The sequence below is a fragment of the Phacochoerus africanus genome, chromosome 9, assembly GCF_016906955.1.
Source record: "Phacochoerus africanus isolate WHEZ1 chromosome 9, ROS_Pafr_v1, whole genome shotgun sequence".
Lineage (NCBI taxonomy): Eukaryota > Metazoa > Chordata > Mammalia > Artiodactyla > Suidae > Phacochoerus > Phacochoerus africanus.
The window spans coordinates 100,877,477-100,896,482 of NC_062552.1; the positions used below are offsets into that span (position 1 = coordinate 100,877,477).

The following is a 19,006-nucleotide window of genomic DNA, read 5'->3' on the forward strand; positions in this document are numbered from 1 at the left end:
TTTATTGGACCTGTGGGAAGAAGTAAGAACCCCTTTCCTTTTTCTTTTTTTCTTTTTTTGTCTTTTTAGGGCTGCCCCAGTAGCACATGGAGATTCCCAGGCTAGGGGTCCAATTGGAGCTATAGCCGGTGGCCTACACCAGAGCCACAGCAATTTGGGATCCAAGCCCTGTGACCTACACCACAGCTCACGGCAGCGCTGGATCCTTAACCCAGTGAGCAAGGTCACAGATCGAACCCTTGTCCTCATGGGTACTAATCGGGTTCGTTAACTGCTGAGCCATGACGGGAACTCCTAGAACCCCCTTTTCTATCTAAGAATCCCCTTTCCTTTTCTATCTAAGTCTCTTCCTGGATAGTAGACGATGAGAGAGGATAAATAAATGCTGCTTGTTAATGTCCATGTATTATACTACTTTAACCAAAAAACTTTAGTGCAATTAGATGCTATAAATTCTAAAGTTCAAAAGGTTAAGCAATGGGAAAAATCTCATGGTGAAACCCACTTCATTGAAAGGTATTCATAGACACGCTGAGACAGTATTTCTTAAGAGCAGTGTATTGAATGCAGCAGAGCACCGTTGGCCAACATTTGCTGTAGGTCATCAATTTATCACTTTTCACAACTACACAGGAGGAAGCAGAGATGTGATATAGTGTTTTTCTCCCTAACATTCACGATTCTGGGAGGTTTAGTCATCAGCATGTTTATTTCCATAGTTAATCATTGAAGCAATAAATGATGCTTGGCTTTGTGGTGCGAAGGGACATGTTTTGTAGTCCTGACTACAAGCCCACTCTGCCCTGACACTATCATGAATAATACTTCTTTGGAGGCCCAGGGACGCTCATTTAAAAGCATTTATTTACAATACATTCTTGCTCCAGAGTTGTTCTACTATGAATGTTTCCAAAAATATGGCAAAACCAAATGAAATGTGACTTTAAGGCTGTTCTTGCTTTAAACTATAGTGAAATGTTCTGCCAAGTTGTAACTTGGCTGTGCTATGCCAGGGAGACCAAATACAGTTCAACCTTTTCAAGGGAAAACAGTTTTACAAACATAAACTGGCATTATCACTAGAAAAAACCCACTGTGACTGAGGAGACGAGTACGAGACATGACTCTTCCTCTTTTAATGGCTCATTTTCTTCTCCCTCTGCAGTTTAAGCAAAATATTTTAGATGTCTGGGGGGAAATAAAGTTGTAGCAGCAAAAATGATTGTTAGCAAGAAAAGTTGGAAAGAAGCAAAGATTATTTCTATGCAAATATCCCTTGCACTGTTTCTGTTATAAGACCACCTATTTATTTATATAAAGACTCACTGAATCGAAGATTCCTGAAGACCTAGAGTCTGCGTGTTTTCTCCCCAGTGACTAAGGTCCATGCATAGGCTCACTGAGGCATACAACTGACTGAGAGTTTAAATGTTTATTTAAAACAGAAATGCCAAACCACTCCACCCTCAACCTTTCAAACATGTGGCTAACAATAAGCTAATTCTTTAGCAACAATGCCAGAGTAGAGGAGCGTCAGGTTATACTATAACTCAAAAGCAATACTACCGGAAAACTTCAAACACCTAGCACTACATAAAGAAGAAAATTACGACACAATTGAGAATTAGCTACAGAACACCATTCAAAGGCATTTCTGCTGCCTCACTTTTCACTTTTAATCTGATGCATGGCTGCCACCTTTGAACTGGTTTCTGTTTGCATAGCTTTTTGGTGGGAAAAATTCATATGGTTGTCCCAGGCACAATTTGAGAAAGTGCAAATTGTCTCTAAGGCACAGAACTTAAGATTCTCAGCCAGATTAACTGCAAACCTAGACTTCCTAAGGGAACATGCTAGAGAAACGACCCCAGTGTTCCACTACTAGAGTAACTCCCCTCCAGAGCAAGAGCCAGGCTCTCACCCTCCCTTCAGTGCTCACTTCCATCCCGCGATCTCAGCAACATGCCCATGTTCCTTGTTCCCTGGCAGAAGCAATACTCATGATTCACACCCAAACTGACCCTGCCTCTCAGGCCTGCTGAGATGGTGAGCATGAAGGATACAGAACATGAAAGGCCAGTCAGTCCTTTAAAAAAAAAAAAAAAATCAAAGTTTCATTTACATGATGAACCAAAATCCATTGTTAGGGTTTATAGCAAACCCCCAAGTCCCCTGAACTTGTAACTTTAGTCCAGGGTTGGCCCCTTCCCTTACTTTAAGAAAAGGCTTCAGTGATTACATTAGTACCATTGTACTAGGCTTCCCAGAATTGAGAAAACAATGGGAATATCAAACGAAAGACGGTCCCATTGAATAGAGTTGCCCATCCCCAGCTGTAGGGTTTTCTTGGAGCAGCAACCTTTACATAACCAATTTTACCGAAGTGGCAAAACTTCCATGGCACAGGTCCTTCCAAAATATTACACAGATATCAAACATTCATTTTTTTTGGTTAAGGAAAACGAAACAAAAATTAATTTAGCTCCTTCTAGGATGTGAGACTCATCAAGGCAGCTCCTGCGACCCCAAATACTAAGGCCCAGGAGAAACACAAAGCTCACATCCTTAAGTAAGATCATCAAACCTTTCTAGGATACTCTTTCTCCTTGGGAAAACTAGCTTGCTCCTGTCTACAAGGACATGAAGACACAGGGATTAGAAGGGAGCTTTCAGCCAAATTCCTCTCACTTGGCAGGTTCCTCCTGTTCTGTTACGCTTCAGGGACTATCAGGTCTCGGTGCTGGCTTTGGGCCACTCAAGTAGGAAAGATGATAGAGATTCACTGATACGGCTTCATAAAACATCAAAAGGGGGAAAATACTGACTAGACATACAGAAATAGAGTGGTTGGGGCTGCTGATGTCAGGATTAGAACCCTAAGAGCCACGAAGGCAGAGGCAGAAGAAGCCTTCTCAGGGGCAGAAGACTCGGTCACTCTAGGTCCTCTCGAAGGTACCAAGTAGAGGCAGCTGAAGGAGGATCGCCCCTCACAGTTTCTCCTCTGAAGTCCATTCCTACTGCCCTAAGGACTCAATTCTCTCCGAGATGCCTCATCTCTTAGAGGAATCTTTCAAAGCTAGGAAGTCCCACCCTGCACTGGCCACAGCCTGACACTCCTGCTGTGAGATGAGGAGGGGCCTGCCCTTCTTTCTCTACTCAATGAAGAAGTTTCACTCAACCCTCAGAGGAAAAGCAATCTAAGCCCACTGTTCCTCCTAAAGCATTTAGCTGCACAAAGTAATTGAACTTCCTGAAAACAAGCCCAAGACTGACTCCACCGGGACATACTTTCCTGGACTCAGGCTCCTGAGAAGGCTTAGAACACTTCACCATTCTCCAGATGAACCTGGTTGGGCCACATCTGGTTCCAGCCCACTCCAGCTTTACACTTGAACCTCCTCCACCCAGAGGTGCAATGCCTGGTGCTGAATTTCCAAGGCAGCTTCCAATTAATGGTGAAAATGATAAATGAGATATAAGCTGCTACCAGCAAAATTAAGGTGAGCATTGTGTCTCCTCTTGAAAGGTGGAAATCACCAGACGCGGTACAGAGCTGCTGTTGCTATGGCAGTCACCGAGGACCAAGCCAGGGCCATGGGGCCCTTCCATTTTCCAATACAAAACCACTCCTAGATCCTATCTAATAGGCAACGCTACTCTCCAAGTGTACATGGAAAGTGCTTCAGAGCCTCCGCCTTGCGCTCCTTGTCTGCAAGTGAACAAAGCCAGGAAAGCGCTCTCTGCATTCAGTAAGTGTGCTGTGAAGGTCTCTGGATCCAAGGTTCCTGGAGGCTATACAGGCTCAGGAGACTAGAGGCTGGGTCGACAGGAGTCTGTTCCCAGAAGGCACCAGGAATCTGAATCTAAGTCAGGCTTTGGATCCATTTCCATCTCTTCCTTTGCTGTCTGAGTTCCTTTGGAATGCATCCCGACCTGTCCAGATAAAACAGAGTTCCACGTTAACAATACCCATCTAAGTTAGAGCAGTTCAGGACTGGATTTTCCTTTCTTTAAATTCTTTTCTTTGCTTTTTACAGCTGCACCTGCAGCATATGGAAGTTCCCAGGCTAGGGGCTGAAGTGGAGCTGCAGATGCTGGCCTATGCCACAGCTATAGCAATGCTGGATCTGAGCTACATCTGTGACATATGCAGCATCTTGTAGCAATGCTGGGTCCTTAACCCAATGAGCAAGGCCAGGGATTGAACCTGCATCCTCATGGCCCCCATGCCGGTTCTTAACCTGCTGAGCCATAAGGGGGACTCCAGGACTAGATTTTCAATGCCAACCTCTAAGAATGTGTAGCCACAGTTTTATAAGAAGCTTATAACACTACCTTAATAACAGGACTTAGGTAAGTCCTCACCTGTACATTTGCTGCAGGTAAGGTGACCAACTGTTCTGGATTTCTCAGGACTACAGGATTTTCTGGGAGGCAGAACTCTCTTTTAAAACCCAAACAGCCCTAGGCAAAATAATCCTGTCTGCTTCAGTTGACAGTCACCTCATGCTTACCTCAAGTGTATATATTACTTTCCGAAGTACTTTCGCAGGCATTATTTCATTTAATCCTCAAAACCACCACACAAGGTGGGTGCTACTATTTTCTTTTTTTAGGTGAAAACTAGGGCTCACAGAAACATTATTTGTCCAAATACATAAAGCTGGTAAATGGCAAAGCCAAGGGTTGACAGTATTTCCCTATCCTAGTTCACTCTATATAGAGTAATACTGTGGCCCTTTAGAAACAATGCAAGCAGCATCACTGCTGAAGCATTTTTACTAAAACGTTTGACTTCAATCTAATCAAGCTTAAGTCTAACTTCCAGTTTACAGAAATGACAGGGTGACAAAAGAACAGGTTAAGCAATGTCTCAAGGAAATAAAACAAATTCAGACTGTAGGACATTCTGTTAAGCAACTGACCTGGCTTCTTTAAGCCAATGCCATGAAAAAATTTTTTAAGAAAGGAGGAGTGGTGGAGTTCCTGTTGTGGCGCAGTGGTTAACGAATCTGACTAGGAACCATGAGGTTGCGGGTTCGGTCCCTGGCCTTGCTCAGTGGGTTAAGGATCCGGCATTGCCGCCAGCTGTGGTGTAGGTTGCATACGCGGCTCAGATCCTGTGTTGCTGTGGCTCTGGCATAGGCTGGCAGCTGCAGCTCCGATTCGACCCCTAGCCTGGGAACCTCCATATGCCGTGGCAGCAGCCCAAGAAATAGCAAAAAAGACAAAAAAGACAAAAAAAAAAAGAAAGAAAGGAGGAGTGGTGGTGGTGGAGGGAACTGTTCTAGATTAAAACCAAACCAAACCAAACCAAACCAAAACACGAGAGATAGAACAATGTAACAAGGAGTTCTTGACAGGTTTCTGGTCTGATGAAAAAGTTATTAAGGGAATTCCCGTCATGGCTCAGCAGAAACAAATCTGACTAGCATCTGTGAGGACATAGGTTTGATCCCTGGCCTCGCTCAGTGGGTTAAGGATCCGGTGTTGCTGTGAGCTGTGGTGTAGGTCACAGACATGGCTTGGATTTGGCATTGCTGTGGCTGTGGCGTACACTGGCAGCTATTCAGCCCCTAGCTGGGAACCTCCATATGCCGTGGGTGAGGCCCTAAAAAAAAAAAGACCAAAAAAAAAAAAAAAGCTATAAAGGACATGTTTGTGGGAAAATTTGAGTATTGACTGGGTACTAGATGAGAATTGAGAATATTAGTATTATTTGTGTTGTAATAATCATACTGTGATAATCCTAGAGAATGAATGTCTTATTTTTTCTCCCTTTTTTTCCACCCTTTTTTTTGGCTGCCCTCCAATATGTGGAGCTCCCTGGCCAGGGATCAGATCTATGCCACAATTGTGGCAATGCTGGATCCTTAACCCAGTGTGCCGTGCCAGAGATCAAACCTGCATCTCAGTGCTCCAGAGACATTGCTCTGCGGCTGATCCTGTTGTGCCACAGAGAACTTCAATTGTCTTTATTTTTGGATATGTGTAATAAAGCATTTAGAGAGGCTCTGTCATGACTTTCATAATTTACTTGAAAATGGTTTAGCAAGAAAGGAAAAAGAAAAAAATACATACACAAATACCTCACCCATCATTTAAATAACACAGATATATACCTACACATATTTTAAGCACACACACACACACACACACACACACACACACACGCACACATGAACCAAATACAGCAACTGTTAACCTAGATGGTGGATCTATTGGTGTTTGCTGAATTGTAATGTTTAAAGTTTTTCATAGTAAGTAAAAGAAAAAACAAAGGTAACAAACAGAAGTTAGGTGATGGAAATGATTCAATCCAGGTGCCTAACAAGGCCCAAGGCTTCTGGAATTAATTACAAAACTTAGATCATCAAACAGTAAGTACTTGCAAAGGAATAAGTCTATTTCAGTCCTTGGTGTTTTGTTTCTGTGATTCTTCAAAAGAGAATTAGAAATTGAATTATTCTTTTAGTGCTCTCACCTGCTGCCCTCCTTCTAATTTCTTGTTCAGCTTCTGCAGTTGGGTAAAAATCTGAAGGTTTTCTTGCTGGAGCTTCTGTTGTTCAGCCAGACACTTCAACACCAAACCTTGCAATCTCTCAACCTCCATCTGCAGAGCGCTGCATGCACAGGTAGGAGTGGTCAAAGGTGTTCCCTTCCCAGTGCATGTTCCTGTTCCTCCTGCATTCAGCCGAGGTGGCTAAGAGAGAGGTGAGAAGGGTCATAGGAGGTTCTTCCAGATGCTACGGCTCCCCAGTCCAAATGTCCTCTAAGTGCTGTCAGATTTTACTTTTAAATTAACAAGATAAAACACATATGCACAAGAAGTAAACGCAAGAGAAACAGAAAACTGCTGGGATTACAACAGAACCTGGCTCTAACTTAACAGAGCAAGAGAACTCCCAGTGCCTCAGTCTCCATTATGGTAAGGATAAAGAATAATCATCTATTTTGGAGGAATCTGAGAAAAATTTTAGTCACTGGTATCTTCCTATTTAAAATGCTGAAGTAGGGGAAAGCCCAATTTGATTGGAATAAATCTTTCTGATCACAGTGAGGATAATGTGATTCAAAGTGTCCATATTCATGAAATGTGGATCACACCTTAGAAGAGATTTGAGAGGTGTTCATTAAACAAGATTGCCAAAACAATTCAAGGCTAACTGGAGTTCCCACTATGACTCAGCAGGTAACAAACCCAACTAGTATCCATGAGGATGCAGATTCAATCCCTGCCCTCGCTTAGTGGATCCTCAGTTAAGGATCCAGTGTTTCCTTGAGCTGTGGTGTGGGTTGAAGACATGGCTCAGATCCCAAGTTTTGCTGTGGCTATGGCGTAGGCCGGCAGCTGCAGCTCTGATTCAACCCCTAGCCTATGAACTTCTATATGCCATCGGTGCAGCCATAAAAGCAAAAAAAAAAAAAAAAAGTGGCTAATTGACAGAGGAATTTATTTTATTTATTTATTTTTTTTAGGGCCACACCTGTGACATAGAGAAGTTCCCAGGCTATGGGTCGAATTGGAGCTGAAGCGCCAGCCTATGCCATAGCCACAGCAACTCGGGATCCGAATCTCATCTGAGATCTACTATGCTGCAGCTCATGCGGTGATGCCAGGGATCGAACCCATGTCCTCATGGATTCCCACTGAGCCACAATGGGAACTCCCTGACATAGAAATTTAAATTTAGTTTATCTTGAAGTCTCAAAGGTTTTATTTCCTCTTACAGGAAGCTTTTCAATTACCCTAGCCTGGTTTTTTCTCCCTTCTTCTACTGTACTTTGTTTATAGCAAGGGTCAACAAATGATAGCCCATGGGCCAAATCCAGCCTATTGCCAATTTTGTAAATAAAGCTTTACTGGAACATCAGCATGCCCATTCATTATGTATTATCTATGACTGCTTTTGTGCTACAATGTTAGTGCTGAGTTGGTTGCAAGAGATGTATGATCCTCAAAACCTGAAATAATTACTATGTAGCCCTTTAGAAAAAGTTTGTTTAACCCTTGGTTTACAGTTTTATTCAGATATTTAGCATAATTTGATTTCTACCAAAGTTAGATATACATGTGTTGCTCCTCACTACACTACAAGTATAATTGCTTACTTAATTAAGATAATCACCAGAGTTCCTGTCATGGCTCAGCGGAAACCAATCTGATTAGTATCCGTGAGGATACAGGTTTGATCCCTGGCCTTGCTCAGTGGGTTTAAGGATCCAGCATTGCCATGAGCTGTGGTATAGGTCGAAGTCAGGGCTCGGATCTGGCATGGCTGTGGCGTAGTCCGGTGGCTATAGCTCCGATTTGACCCCTAGCCTGGGAACCTCCATATGCCATGGGTGGGTGCACGCTAAAAGATTTAAAAAAAAAAAAAAAAAAAAGAATCACCAACCTACCCTAGCAGTGTCATGAAAAATTGTACTTGAATTTTGGCATTTCAATCTTGGTACTTCTGAGGTAGAGAGAAAAGAAAGACAATCACATGGTGTAGAAAGGTGTGTACCTATCACAAATGTAAAAGAATAAATACTTTTCCATAGAAAGCAGCTTGGCCTTGGGTAGAGGTTTTAGGCATTACTGAACAGACAGTATGAGTTGATGCAGGGCAACTGGGAAACCAATGAAGCTAGAGGAGGAGACAGGGAGGCCTGGAGGACTGGGCAGAGCTAGTAGCCAGTTTACTTAGTTGTGATTTAAAGGTAAAAACTCAGTTACCCAGGCTCCTGCTGGGGGCCTGTATTCCAAAGGAGCTTCAGGGGCCACCTTGAATCCTTGCAGCTCTTCGTAGGGCAGAGTATCTTTCTCAGATTCTGAAAAAGCTGCACTTAGGGGAGACGGGCTGTCAGGCATAGGGATGAATTCTGCATTTTCCAGCTCCTATGTATAAGAAAGAATCTCATCAGTTCTATGTAAGACATTTATATATAGCTATAGCCTTCACTGTTGTGACATCAGCACCCTCTAGTGGGACAGGACAGTTGTGGCTACAACACAACTCACCCTACCTGTCAACATCGGGCCATCCCTTCCTCAGAGGAGTAACAGGGAAGCAAATTCAAACTCAAAAACAGTCTAGAGTGTCTGGTCTGTTTCCCCAACATACTTAGTCTTCACAGGCTATTCAGTTAAGTTAGGAAGCTCCAAGGTGATGCTACTGAGACCAACTGCCAGGCTGTTAAAGGCAGAGGCTGAAGCTTTAGATAGAACTCTGTGCTGTTTTCTCCATTCATATTCCTAAGGAGCTATCAAATTTAATCTTATTATAGAAGGACCTTAAACCTATGAGTTTTTTTTTTTTTGGTAAAAAATTTAAAATTTCTCTAAATGTTAACTGTAGAAAATATGAAAATACAAAGGAAAATGATAAAAATCCCAGTAATTCCATTACTCAGACAACCGCTGTTAAAATGATCAGTATATAGCCTTCGTGGTAAATATTCCTCTATGCACTGCATATTTTCTAAAACAATAGGTCATGCTGCACAGGTATTCCATCCTTTTCTATACAGCCATATGTTGTAACCAACTTTCCATACAAATACACTCCAACATTTTTACTGTCTGTACTTCAACACTCATAAAGCATTTCTCTACTGTACAGGATTCCAATTCCCCAATATTTTACTTCTATGAACCACAGTACAAAATCTCTATAAGTTTGATCCTTGCATGCATGCATGACAAAAACTGCCTTCAAGAAAGGTTGCGTTAATTTCCATTCATTTAAGTAACGTGAACATCTTATATCTTTTCTTGTCAGGAAGAAAAAGGATTAGAGATTAGGTGATTTCGGTTCAGGCTGAAATCAGAAACCTAGATGCCTGCTGCAAAGCACTTGAACAGGACATGGGAAACACAAGATCCTTTCTAGTCCCTGCAAAGGTAATTCTACGGAAGGAATTACCTTTCGAAGCCAGCCAGGACAGGAGCTGCTGGCCCCACTACTGATCCTCATGGCCTCTGTGGGACTGACTAAACCTTCCATTCCTCGGTCTGCTTCCATTGTTCCTCGGAAGCCTCCACTTGGATCAGGAGTTTCAGATTCCTGCCGACTGTCCTCCTCTTCTCCCCCGCCGCCGCCACCGCCACCACCACCACCACCGCCTGGGCTAGAGCTCTGAACCACTGACAGACACACAGCACAAAAGCAGAGATTTACTGAACAGCAAGGAAAACTTACCATCTGAGATCCCCACTGGCCCCTGGAGAGGTTCCTACAGTGGCATGAAGTGCAATAGCAACAGGGTCAGTCAAGTACTTGGGATTAAATTTTGAATTTTTACACAAGGTATTGTACATCAATACCTTTATAACAGTACTCACTCCTACTTCCCAAACTTGCTTATCTTACGTCCACAGCAGATTAACAAGGTTCTACAGCATTACTGAATACTCATCCCAACCACTGCGTCCACCCCTGAACGGATATATCAACTCCACTATCCTTCAAACATTCATCTTATATACAAAGTTCTTCTACATTTAAGCCAAAACACCTCTTAAAAGTTGCCAAAAAAGTTGCTCACCATTAACTCCTTTTCTGGGGAAACACCCAAACGGAGAAGTCTCAACTATTAAATTCATTATTTTTTTTTTAAAAAAGATCATTTTATTTATTTATGTATTTTGTCTTTTTGCCTTTTCTAGGGCCACTTCCCGCAGCATATGGGGGTTCCCAGACTAGGGGTCTAATCGGAGCTGTAGCCGCCGGCCTATGCCAGAGCCACAGCAACTCGGGATCTGAGCCGCGTCTGTGACCTACACCACAGCTCACGGCAACGCCAGATCGTTAACCCACTGAGCAAGGGCAGGGACCGAACCCGCAACCTCATGGTTCCTAGTCGGATTCGTTAACCACTGCGCTGCGACGGGAACTCCCATTAAATTCTTTAATGACTATTTGTAAGAACTTTAAAAATGTGATGGCTGGCTCTTTTAATATCATGCAGCATATTCCAAGTTACCTTTAATGAAAGTGAGCTGATGTGCAGTCAGGAAATGAAACTGAATTTTAACATTGGCCAAAAATATATATATATATATTATATATATATATTATATATATATATTATATTATATTATATATATATATATATAACTAAGAAGTAATTTGCCAAAGCATAAAAAAAAAAAGAGAAAAGAAAGAATTGCATGGTGTACAGTGTATTGGCTTGAGGACTGATGGTGCCACACTGGGATCCTACCAAAGCAGCAGAACTGTAGATGCCAAGATAAGCTCTGAAGCTTGCTTTTTTGTTTTAAATGCCTTCTACAAATTATGTTACATTTAACATATACATTAAGACTATTTTTAACATATGAGTAAGGACAGATGCCTAACAAAATCAACATATATGAATCTACTATGTGAAAGTACAATTACTTTCTGATATGAGAGCCACTAGCCATACATGGCTATTTAAATTTAAATAAAATTTAAAAATCAGTTCCTTCGTTACAAGAGCCACTTTTCAAGTGTTCAACAGCCACTTGTGGCTGGTGGCTATTATACTGGACAGCACAGATATAGAAAGTTACCAACACTGCAGAAAAAGCTATGGGACAGTGCTGACCTAGGATATTACCTATTATTGCTTTGTCTGCCTTGCCAAGTTCTTCTTCCTCTGGCCTCCTACCCAGATGGAACTACTCTGATTAATTGTGTGTTTTCAATGTTTCTTAAAAATTTTTTTATCACATATTTATGTATCTTTAAGCAAAATATATTTTGCTTATTTTTGAACTTTATAAAAGGGCATTTAGTCTGCTGCAACTTGCTTTTCACATTCACACTATGGAAATATTTATAGATGATGTACTTCCTCCCCCCACCCCTTCCTTCCTTTCTTTCTACAGCTGCACTATAGCATATGAAAGTTCTTGAGCTAGGGGTTGAATTGGAGCTGCAGATGCTGGCCTACACTACAGCAATGCCAGATCCGAGCTGTGTCTGTGACCAATGCCACCACTTGTGGTGATACTGGATCCTTAACCCATTGAGCAATACCGGGGATCGAACCCGCATCCTCATGGATACTATGTTGAGTTCTTTTTTTTTTTTTGTCTTTTTTTTTGCCATTTCTTGGGCCGCTCCCGTGGCATATGGAGGTTTCCAGGCTCGGGGTTGAATTGGAGCTGTAGTCTCCAGCCTACTCCAGAGCCACAGCAATGCAGGATCCGAGCCGCATCTGCAACCTACACCACAGCTCACGGCAACGCCGGATCGTTAACCCACTGAGCGAGGCCAGGGACCGAACCCGCAACCTCATGGTTCCTAGTCGGATTCGTTAACCACTGCGCCACGATGGGAACTCCCTATGTTGAGTTCTTAACCAGCTTAGCCACAACAAGAACTCCAGATGATGCCCATTTTAACTCATACTATTCCACTAGATGGTTATAACACATTCAACCAATAAATATCTACTGAGCACTTGCCATTTCCCAGGCTCTCTTCTAGATAATGTGGATAAAGTTAATGAATAAAAAAGACAGAAATCCCTGCCCTTATAGTTTACATTTTCCAGACAATGGACATGTGCTTTTAATCTTATGTTTTTCCTTAATAGGTGCTTTCAGCAAAACAAAGTTGTAATATACCAGCTATACTTAGAAAAGAGGTATTTTATCATTTAACAGATATTAATACGCACAAATAGATATTGAGCAATGGATTACTAAAGGATACTAATAAAAGGCATGATGTGTGTGTGTGTAAACTAGAGTTTGACAAGTCTAGATCAGATTTCCAACTGTCTTTCTGGAGAATAAATTTGCTTTCATTCTGGTTCTTCAACTGTTTTCACTCCATAAAATATCAGCATCCATTTCTGTCACATCAAAAACTGTAGGTACTCTAGGAGTTCCCGTTATGACTCAGTGGTTAACGAATCCGACTAGGAACCATGGGGTTGTGGGTTCGATCCCTGGCCTTGCTCAGTGGGTTAAGGATCCGGCGTTGCCGTGAGCTGTGGTGTAGGCCGGTGGCTACAGCTCCGAATCGACTCGACCCCTAGCCTGAGAACCTCCATATGCTGAGGGAGTGGCCCAAGAAATGGCAAAAAAGACAAAACAAACAAACAAACAAACAAAAAAACTATAGGTACTCTAGCAAATAGAAAATCAAAAGGAACACAGATTTGATTTCCTGACATGGTCCCAAACAACTGAGAACCATGAAGAGAGCAGCCAAAGGAAAAGTATTAGAGGGCTTTGGGCTGATTTTCCTAACCATATTTAAAGTTTAGCCAGCTTTTAATTCTGAGAGACTGTTTAGAAGGACTATTTCTATAGATTGGAATACCCCTGGGTATATCATGGACGTAAAGGGTAGACAGAACCCATAGCAGCCTAGCATTTTAAGGACAGGAACAGTAGTACATAAGTCATATTACAATTTGGGGCAAGCCACTTAATTACCTCCATATGCAAGTGGCAAAGATGTACTCTCCCTCTGACCGTGATGTAAAAGTCGTAACTTACTGTGAAACCTACCAAAACATGATCCTCCCTCTTTATTATTGTATTCCTCATTTCCCAAAGATATTTCCTGTTTCCTTTTTTGGGAGACTGCCCAGAATTCAATCCAAAGACTCACACCTCAGAAAACTACTGGTACCTGAGATATTGTTACTTACCAGTTCCAATGGATAAGCCACTGCTATTGGAACGGATGGTCTTAGAATTCAATACTTTCTCTGAGGAAAAATGTTCAATAGGTAAGTGTTGTTTACAGCTAGAGACAGGAAAAGTCAGAAGACTAGGACAGGGAGTTAATCTAGGAGATGACTGCTATCCCTCACACCAGATATGATTACAGCTTTAGATAGAAATATTATATCTAAAGCCAAGCACTACTGGCTACTTTAACTATATTCACTATGTAAAGTAGCAATTCATCTTAACTACTAATATCTCTGGAATCACTTGGGAAACCTTAGAAAGTAATAATGCCGAGATCCCACCCCAAAGGTTCTGATTTAACTAGTCAGGGCAATGGGATTCCTAAAGACTCCTCAAAGGATTCTAATGTGCAGCCAAGGTGGTAAATCACTGACCTAAAGAATAAACTTGTAAACCTTCACATAGGCCTTTATAATTTAGTTCATAACAGAGGAATTTCTATACAGAAAGTAGTTATAATTTAGTTTCTTTTTAAAGGTATACTAAATGTTTCTCAAAAAAGCATGAGCACATTTCAACTAATTAGTGGACAGCTAGAAGTAACAAATTCTATGGCAGGGTGGGCAAAGCCCAAAGTTACCCTGAGATGGCAGATAACAAAGCTCAGGAAACGACAATGTTCTGTTCCTACCACTAGATATGGTACAACTGACCGCAGACTTACAGAGTTGCTTCTTTTTTCTTCAGGACACTTCTGTTTGCAAGAATGTAACCATCAGTAACTTAGATGCAGGTCTATCTTCTGTCAAAGCCAACCCAACCCACACATGTGGAACCCTTACCAACAATGAGAATGGTGTGCCAGCCACGGCAAGATAAGTCTGGGACGTGATGCAGAGATCCAAAGATAGGCCGAGGCCAGGAAGTGCAGATATCAGAGCCATGCGGTCTCTCTGTGGGGGTCATTGCTAGGCGACCATTACCGCCATTGCCCCAGGCAAAAATGTGATTATCTAGACAAAAAAAAAATTAAATTAAACAACAGATAGTTTAAGAGAACAGCTTCCCAACTCTTTTGAGTCCCTCACATTTATGCCCTAGAGCTAGAATGATTTTCTACCATGCACAAAACAAGGGAAAGCTAGTTGTTCCCTTACATAAAACCTAAACAATTCCTGATTGTCACCCAGGTAAAAATGACCACTGCTCCTACAAAATACCATCCATCCATTCACTCATTTGACATTATTGAGCATTCATTCATTTTGGTCATCAAATGTCTACTTCATGATAGGCACTGCTTGAGGTGCTAGAAAGAGAGCAATGAACAAAACAAAGTTGCTGTCCTTGCGGTACTGACATTCTAGAGGGGAGAGATTGATAAATAAATTACTTCTGGTAGTGATAAGTGCTTTGAAGGAAGATAAAAGGTAAAGAAAAGTGGCAATAAAGAACAATAGTGGGGTATCATTATTTTAGTTAGGGTAGTCAGAGAAGCACTTTTGATACTTGAGCAGAGACCTGACTACAGTGAGAGAGAACAGGTGGATATTTAGGGGAAGAGCTTTCCAGGCAGAGAGAAGAGCAAGTACTAAGGGCCTGTGCAGGTCATGTAAATGTCACGAACACAGATCAAGAAGTCTCCTGTGGTGTTCCTGTTGTGGCTCAGCAGGTTAAGAATCTGACTAGTATCCATGCGGACGCAAGTTCAATCCCTGGCCTTGCTCAGTGGATTAAAGGATCTGGCATTGCCATGAGCTGTGGTGTAGGTCGCAGATGTGGCTTGGATTCCATGTTGCTGTGGCTGTGGTGAAGGCTGGCAGCTGCAGCTCCAATTTGACCCCTGGCCTGGGATCTTCCATATGCTGCAGTGTGGTCTTAAAAAAGAAGAAAAAGAAAAGAAGTCTCCTGTAGCTGGAGCTAAGTAAAGGAGGGGACAGTGGTCACTGAAGAGGTCAGGACATAGGAAGTACCTGAAGTCTGTGTCAACGCAGACGATTGCAATGACTTTGGTTTTACTGACTGAGACAGGAAACCATTAGAGATTCTGAACAGTAAGTATTTAAAAAGATCCCTCGGGCTGCCATGAGGAGAACTGATTACAGGGGACCAAGGGTGGAAGCATGGAGACTAGCTGTAGTACTGAAGACGATAAAAGTGGCTGGATATATTCTGAAGATAATCTATAGAACTTGCTAATGGATGGGATGTGGGGTGTAGAATAGAGCTACCATTTACTGAGACAGGAAGGCCACAAGAGGAACAGGTTTGAACAGAAAACCAGAAAGTAGATTTTGAATAGAGTAAGTTTGCTTGAGATGCCCATTACAAATCAGGACTTTTTTTTTTTTTTTTTTTGGTCTAGGGCTGTACCTGCGGCACATGGAAGTTCCCAGGCTAGGGATCAAATTGGAGCTTCAGCTGCCAGCCACAGCTACATGAGATTCAAGCCACATCTGCAACCTACACCACGGCTCATGGCAACACCAGACACTTAACCCACTAAGCGGGGCCAGTGATCGAACCCATGTCCCCGTGGATACTAGTCAGGTTTGTAACCCGCTTAGCCACAGTGGGAACTCCAGCACATTTTTTTTAATGAAAAGGGGGTGCTATTAATGATTAAGCCACAATAATAGGCACAATTTAGAATGATCTGGGAAGACCAGGCTATAAAGCCACCTTAACTTGAGACATCCAAGTCAAGGGACTGTTGAATAAGCGAGTCTGGAAGTCGGGTAAGGTAATATAAAGCTCTCAGTTTACAGGAAGATTTAAGGTAATGAGTTCACTTAGAAAGTGAAGAGAGACGGTGGAGAGCCCTGGACACTGCTCTCATGGCACTGAGCCTATCTGCCTGTACTAATCTGTATATGCGTATGTCTCCACTACCCTACTAGACTGTGAGTGCCCTGAGGACAGTGCTTTCTGACACACACCCCCTTTTTAACTGAAGTGTAGTAGTTTGTATCTCTTAATCCCATACCCCTATCCTGCCCCTCCCACTGGTAACCACTAGTTGTTCTCTATATTTGTGAGTCTCTTTCTATTTTGTTACATTCACTCATTTGTTACATTTTTAGATTTCACATATAAGTGATAACAAAGTATTTGTCTCTGACTTATTTCGTTAAACATAACATCCTCTAGGGTCCATCTACACTGTTGAAAATGGCAGAATTTCATTCTTTGACGGCTGAGCAATATCCTATTGTATATATACATCATCTTTATCTATTCATCTGTTTATGAACACTTAGGGTGCTTCTATATCTTGGCTATTAAACAGTAAAAAGTGCTGGTATGAACAGTGGGGTGCATGTTATGGAAAGGAATTCCTGGATCATATAGTAATTCTATTTTTACTGAGACTCACTCTTATATTCCCAGAGCCTAACAGAGAACCTGGAGGAGGCACTCAGTTTATGTTTGCCATATGAATGAGGCACACGGTTCAGAGGAGTAGAGGAACGTGTATCAGGAGGTACATGTCACAGAATCTAATTCTACACGTGTTGTGAAGTCCAACTTCAGAAGTATACAGATCTTGAAAACCACACACTGAACTACTACATGACTCAGTGATTCCACTCTTGGGCATATATCTGGACAAAAACTTTCCTTGAAGAAGACACACATACCCGCATGTTCACCGCAGCACTATACACAATAGCCAAGGCATGGAAAAAAACCCAAATGTCCATCGACAGATGATTAGATTAGGAAGATGTGGTATATATACACAATGTAATACTACTCAGCCATAAAAAAAGAACAAAATAATGCCATTTGTAGCAATACGGATGGAACTAGAGACTCTCATACTGAGTGAAGTAAGTCAGAAAGAGAAAGACAAATACCATATGATATCACTTATATCTGGAATCTAACATATGGCACAAATGAACCTTTCCACAGAAAAGAAAATCAGGGACTTGGAGAATAGACTTGTGGTTGCCAAGGGGGAGGGGGAGGGAGTGGGATGGACTGGGAGTCTGGGGTTAAGAGATGCAAACTATTGCATTTGGAGTGGATTAGCAATGAGATCCTGCTGTGTAGCACTGGGAACTATGTCTAGTCACTGATGATGGAGCACGATGATACGAGAAAATAGAATGTGTACATGCATGTGTAACTGGGACACTATGCTGTACAGCAGAAAAAAAAAATTGTATTGGGGAATTAACATCAAAAAAAAAAAAAAAAGGAGTTCCCATCATGGCTCAGTGGTTAACGAATCTGACTAGGAACCATGAGGTTGCGGGTTCGGTCCCTGCCCTTGCTCAGTGGGTTGAGGAGTCGGCGTTGCCGTGAGCTGTGGTGTAGGTCACAGACATGGCTTGGATCCTGCATTGCTGGGGCTCTGGCGTAGGCTGACAGCTACAGCTCCGATTAGACCCCTAGCCTGGGAACCTCCATATGCCGCGGGAGCGGCCCAAGAAATGGCAAAAAAAAAAAGACAAAAAAAAGAAGTATATAGATCTATTGAGAAAACATTACCTCTTTGAGGCCCTCTTAGGAAGTGCTGCTGAACTTATGCACTACATTTAATTCTCAATGACATCCTGATTCTGTCTTTCTAGGTGACATTTCCATTTATCTAGCCTGAACTAACCAGTCTGTTTCCTAAAACCACTTGTTTTGGGACAAACAGGGAAGGTTACTGTGCCACTCTGAAGGCTGGTTCACTTAAATACAGTAACAGATCATTTATCTGACACTATCCCTGGACCTCTCCCATCCCTGTATATAATATGCACAGACCAAAAGAAAACTACTTGCCAGAGCAGGAGCAATAACAAAAGAAAACTCAAATGAGTCAAAAGGAGATGAAATGTGATTCGGTGTTTACCAGTTACAAAGAAAGAAGTGGGTACAAAAATAAAGAAAAAAGTCTAGAAGGTGATACAGGAAGAGAGAAAAAAAAGGAAAGAGAAGAAAAGGGGGAAGGGAGTGAAGGCTAGCAGCAAAGAAGGCGATACAGGAAGAGGAAAAAAAAAAAAAGGAAGCAGAAGAAAGGGGGAAGGGAGTGAAGGCTAGCAGTAAAGAAGTAACAGAAGTAGGAAGATGCTGAGAAGAAATAGCTAGAGAGAGAGAGAAGAAAATTCCATTAGACCAATATAGAAAACCAAGACACCTGGTGTATGCCCTCAAGCTTAGCAGCCCCTAAGGACGTCACTGAAGTGCAACTGACTCCAACAAAGCGGCCAGGTTAAACTATGTTGTTCCCAGCCACCAGGCCAACATTTATTGGAACCAACATGGTGCTAGGCAAGAGGTGTGTGTGTGTGTGTGTGTGTGTGTGTGCGCGCGCGCACGCGCATGTGTGTATTTAATAATTCTTAAAACACTGCACCAAAAAAGTTAAAGAAAAAA

At 42.1% G+C, this 19,006-nt stretch overlaps 1 protein-coding gene across 1 annotated transcript in view; it reads right to left on the reverse strand.

Annotated features, from left to right (window-relative positions):
- Positions 1 to 542: 542 nt before the first annotated feature.
- Positions 543 to 19,006, reverse strand: part of NEK9 (NIMA related kinase 9) — a 44,537-nt gene continuing 26,073 nt past the window's right edge. Inside the window, 6 exon segments of the mRNA XM_047794853.1 lie at positions 543 to 3,933; positions 6,485 to 6,703; positions 8,723 to 8,884; positions 9,912 to 10,132; positions 13,645 to 13,704; positions 14,473 to 14,643. Coding sequence (XP_047650809.1) covers positions 3,811 to 3,933; positions 6,485 to 6,703; positions 8,723 to 8,884; positions 9,912 to 10,132; positions 13,645 to 13,704; positions 14,473 to 14,643 — 956 coding nt within the window. The 3' untranslated portion in view covers positions 543 to 3,810.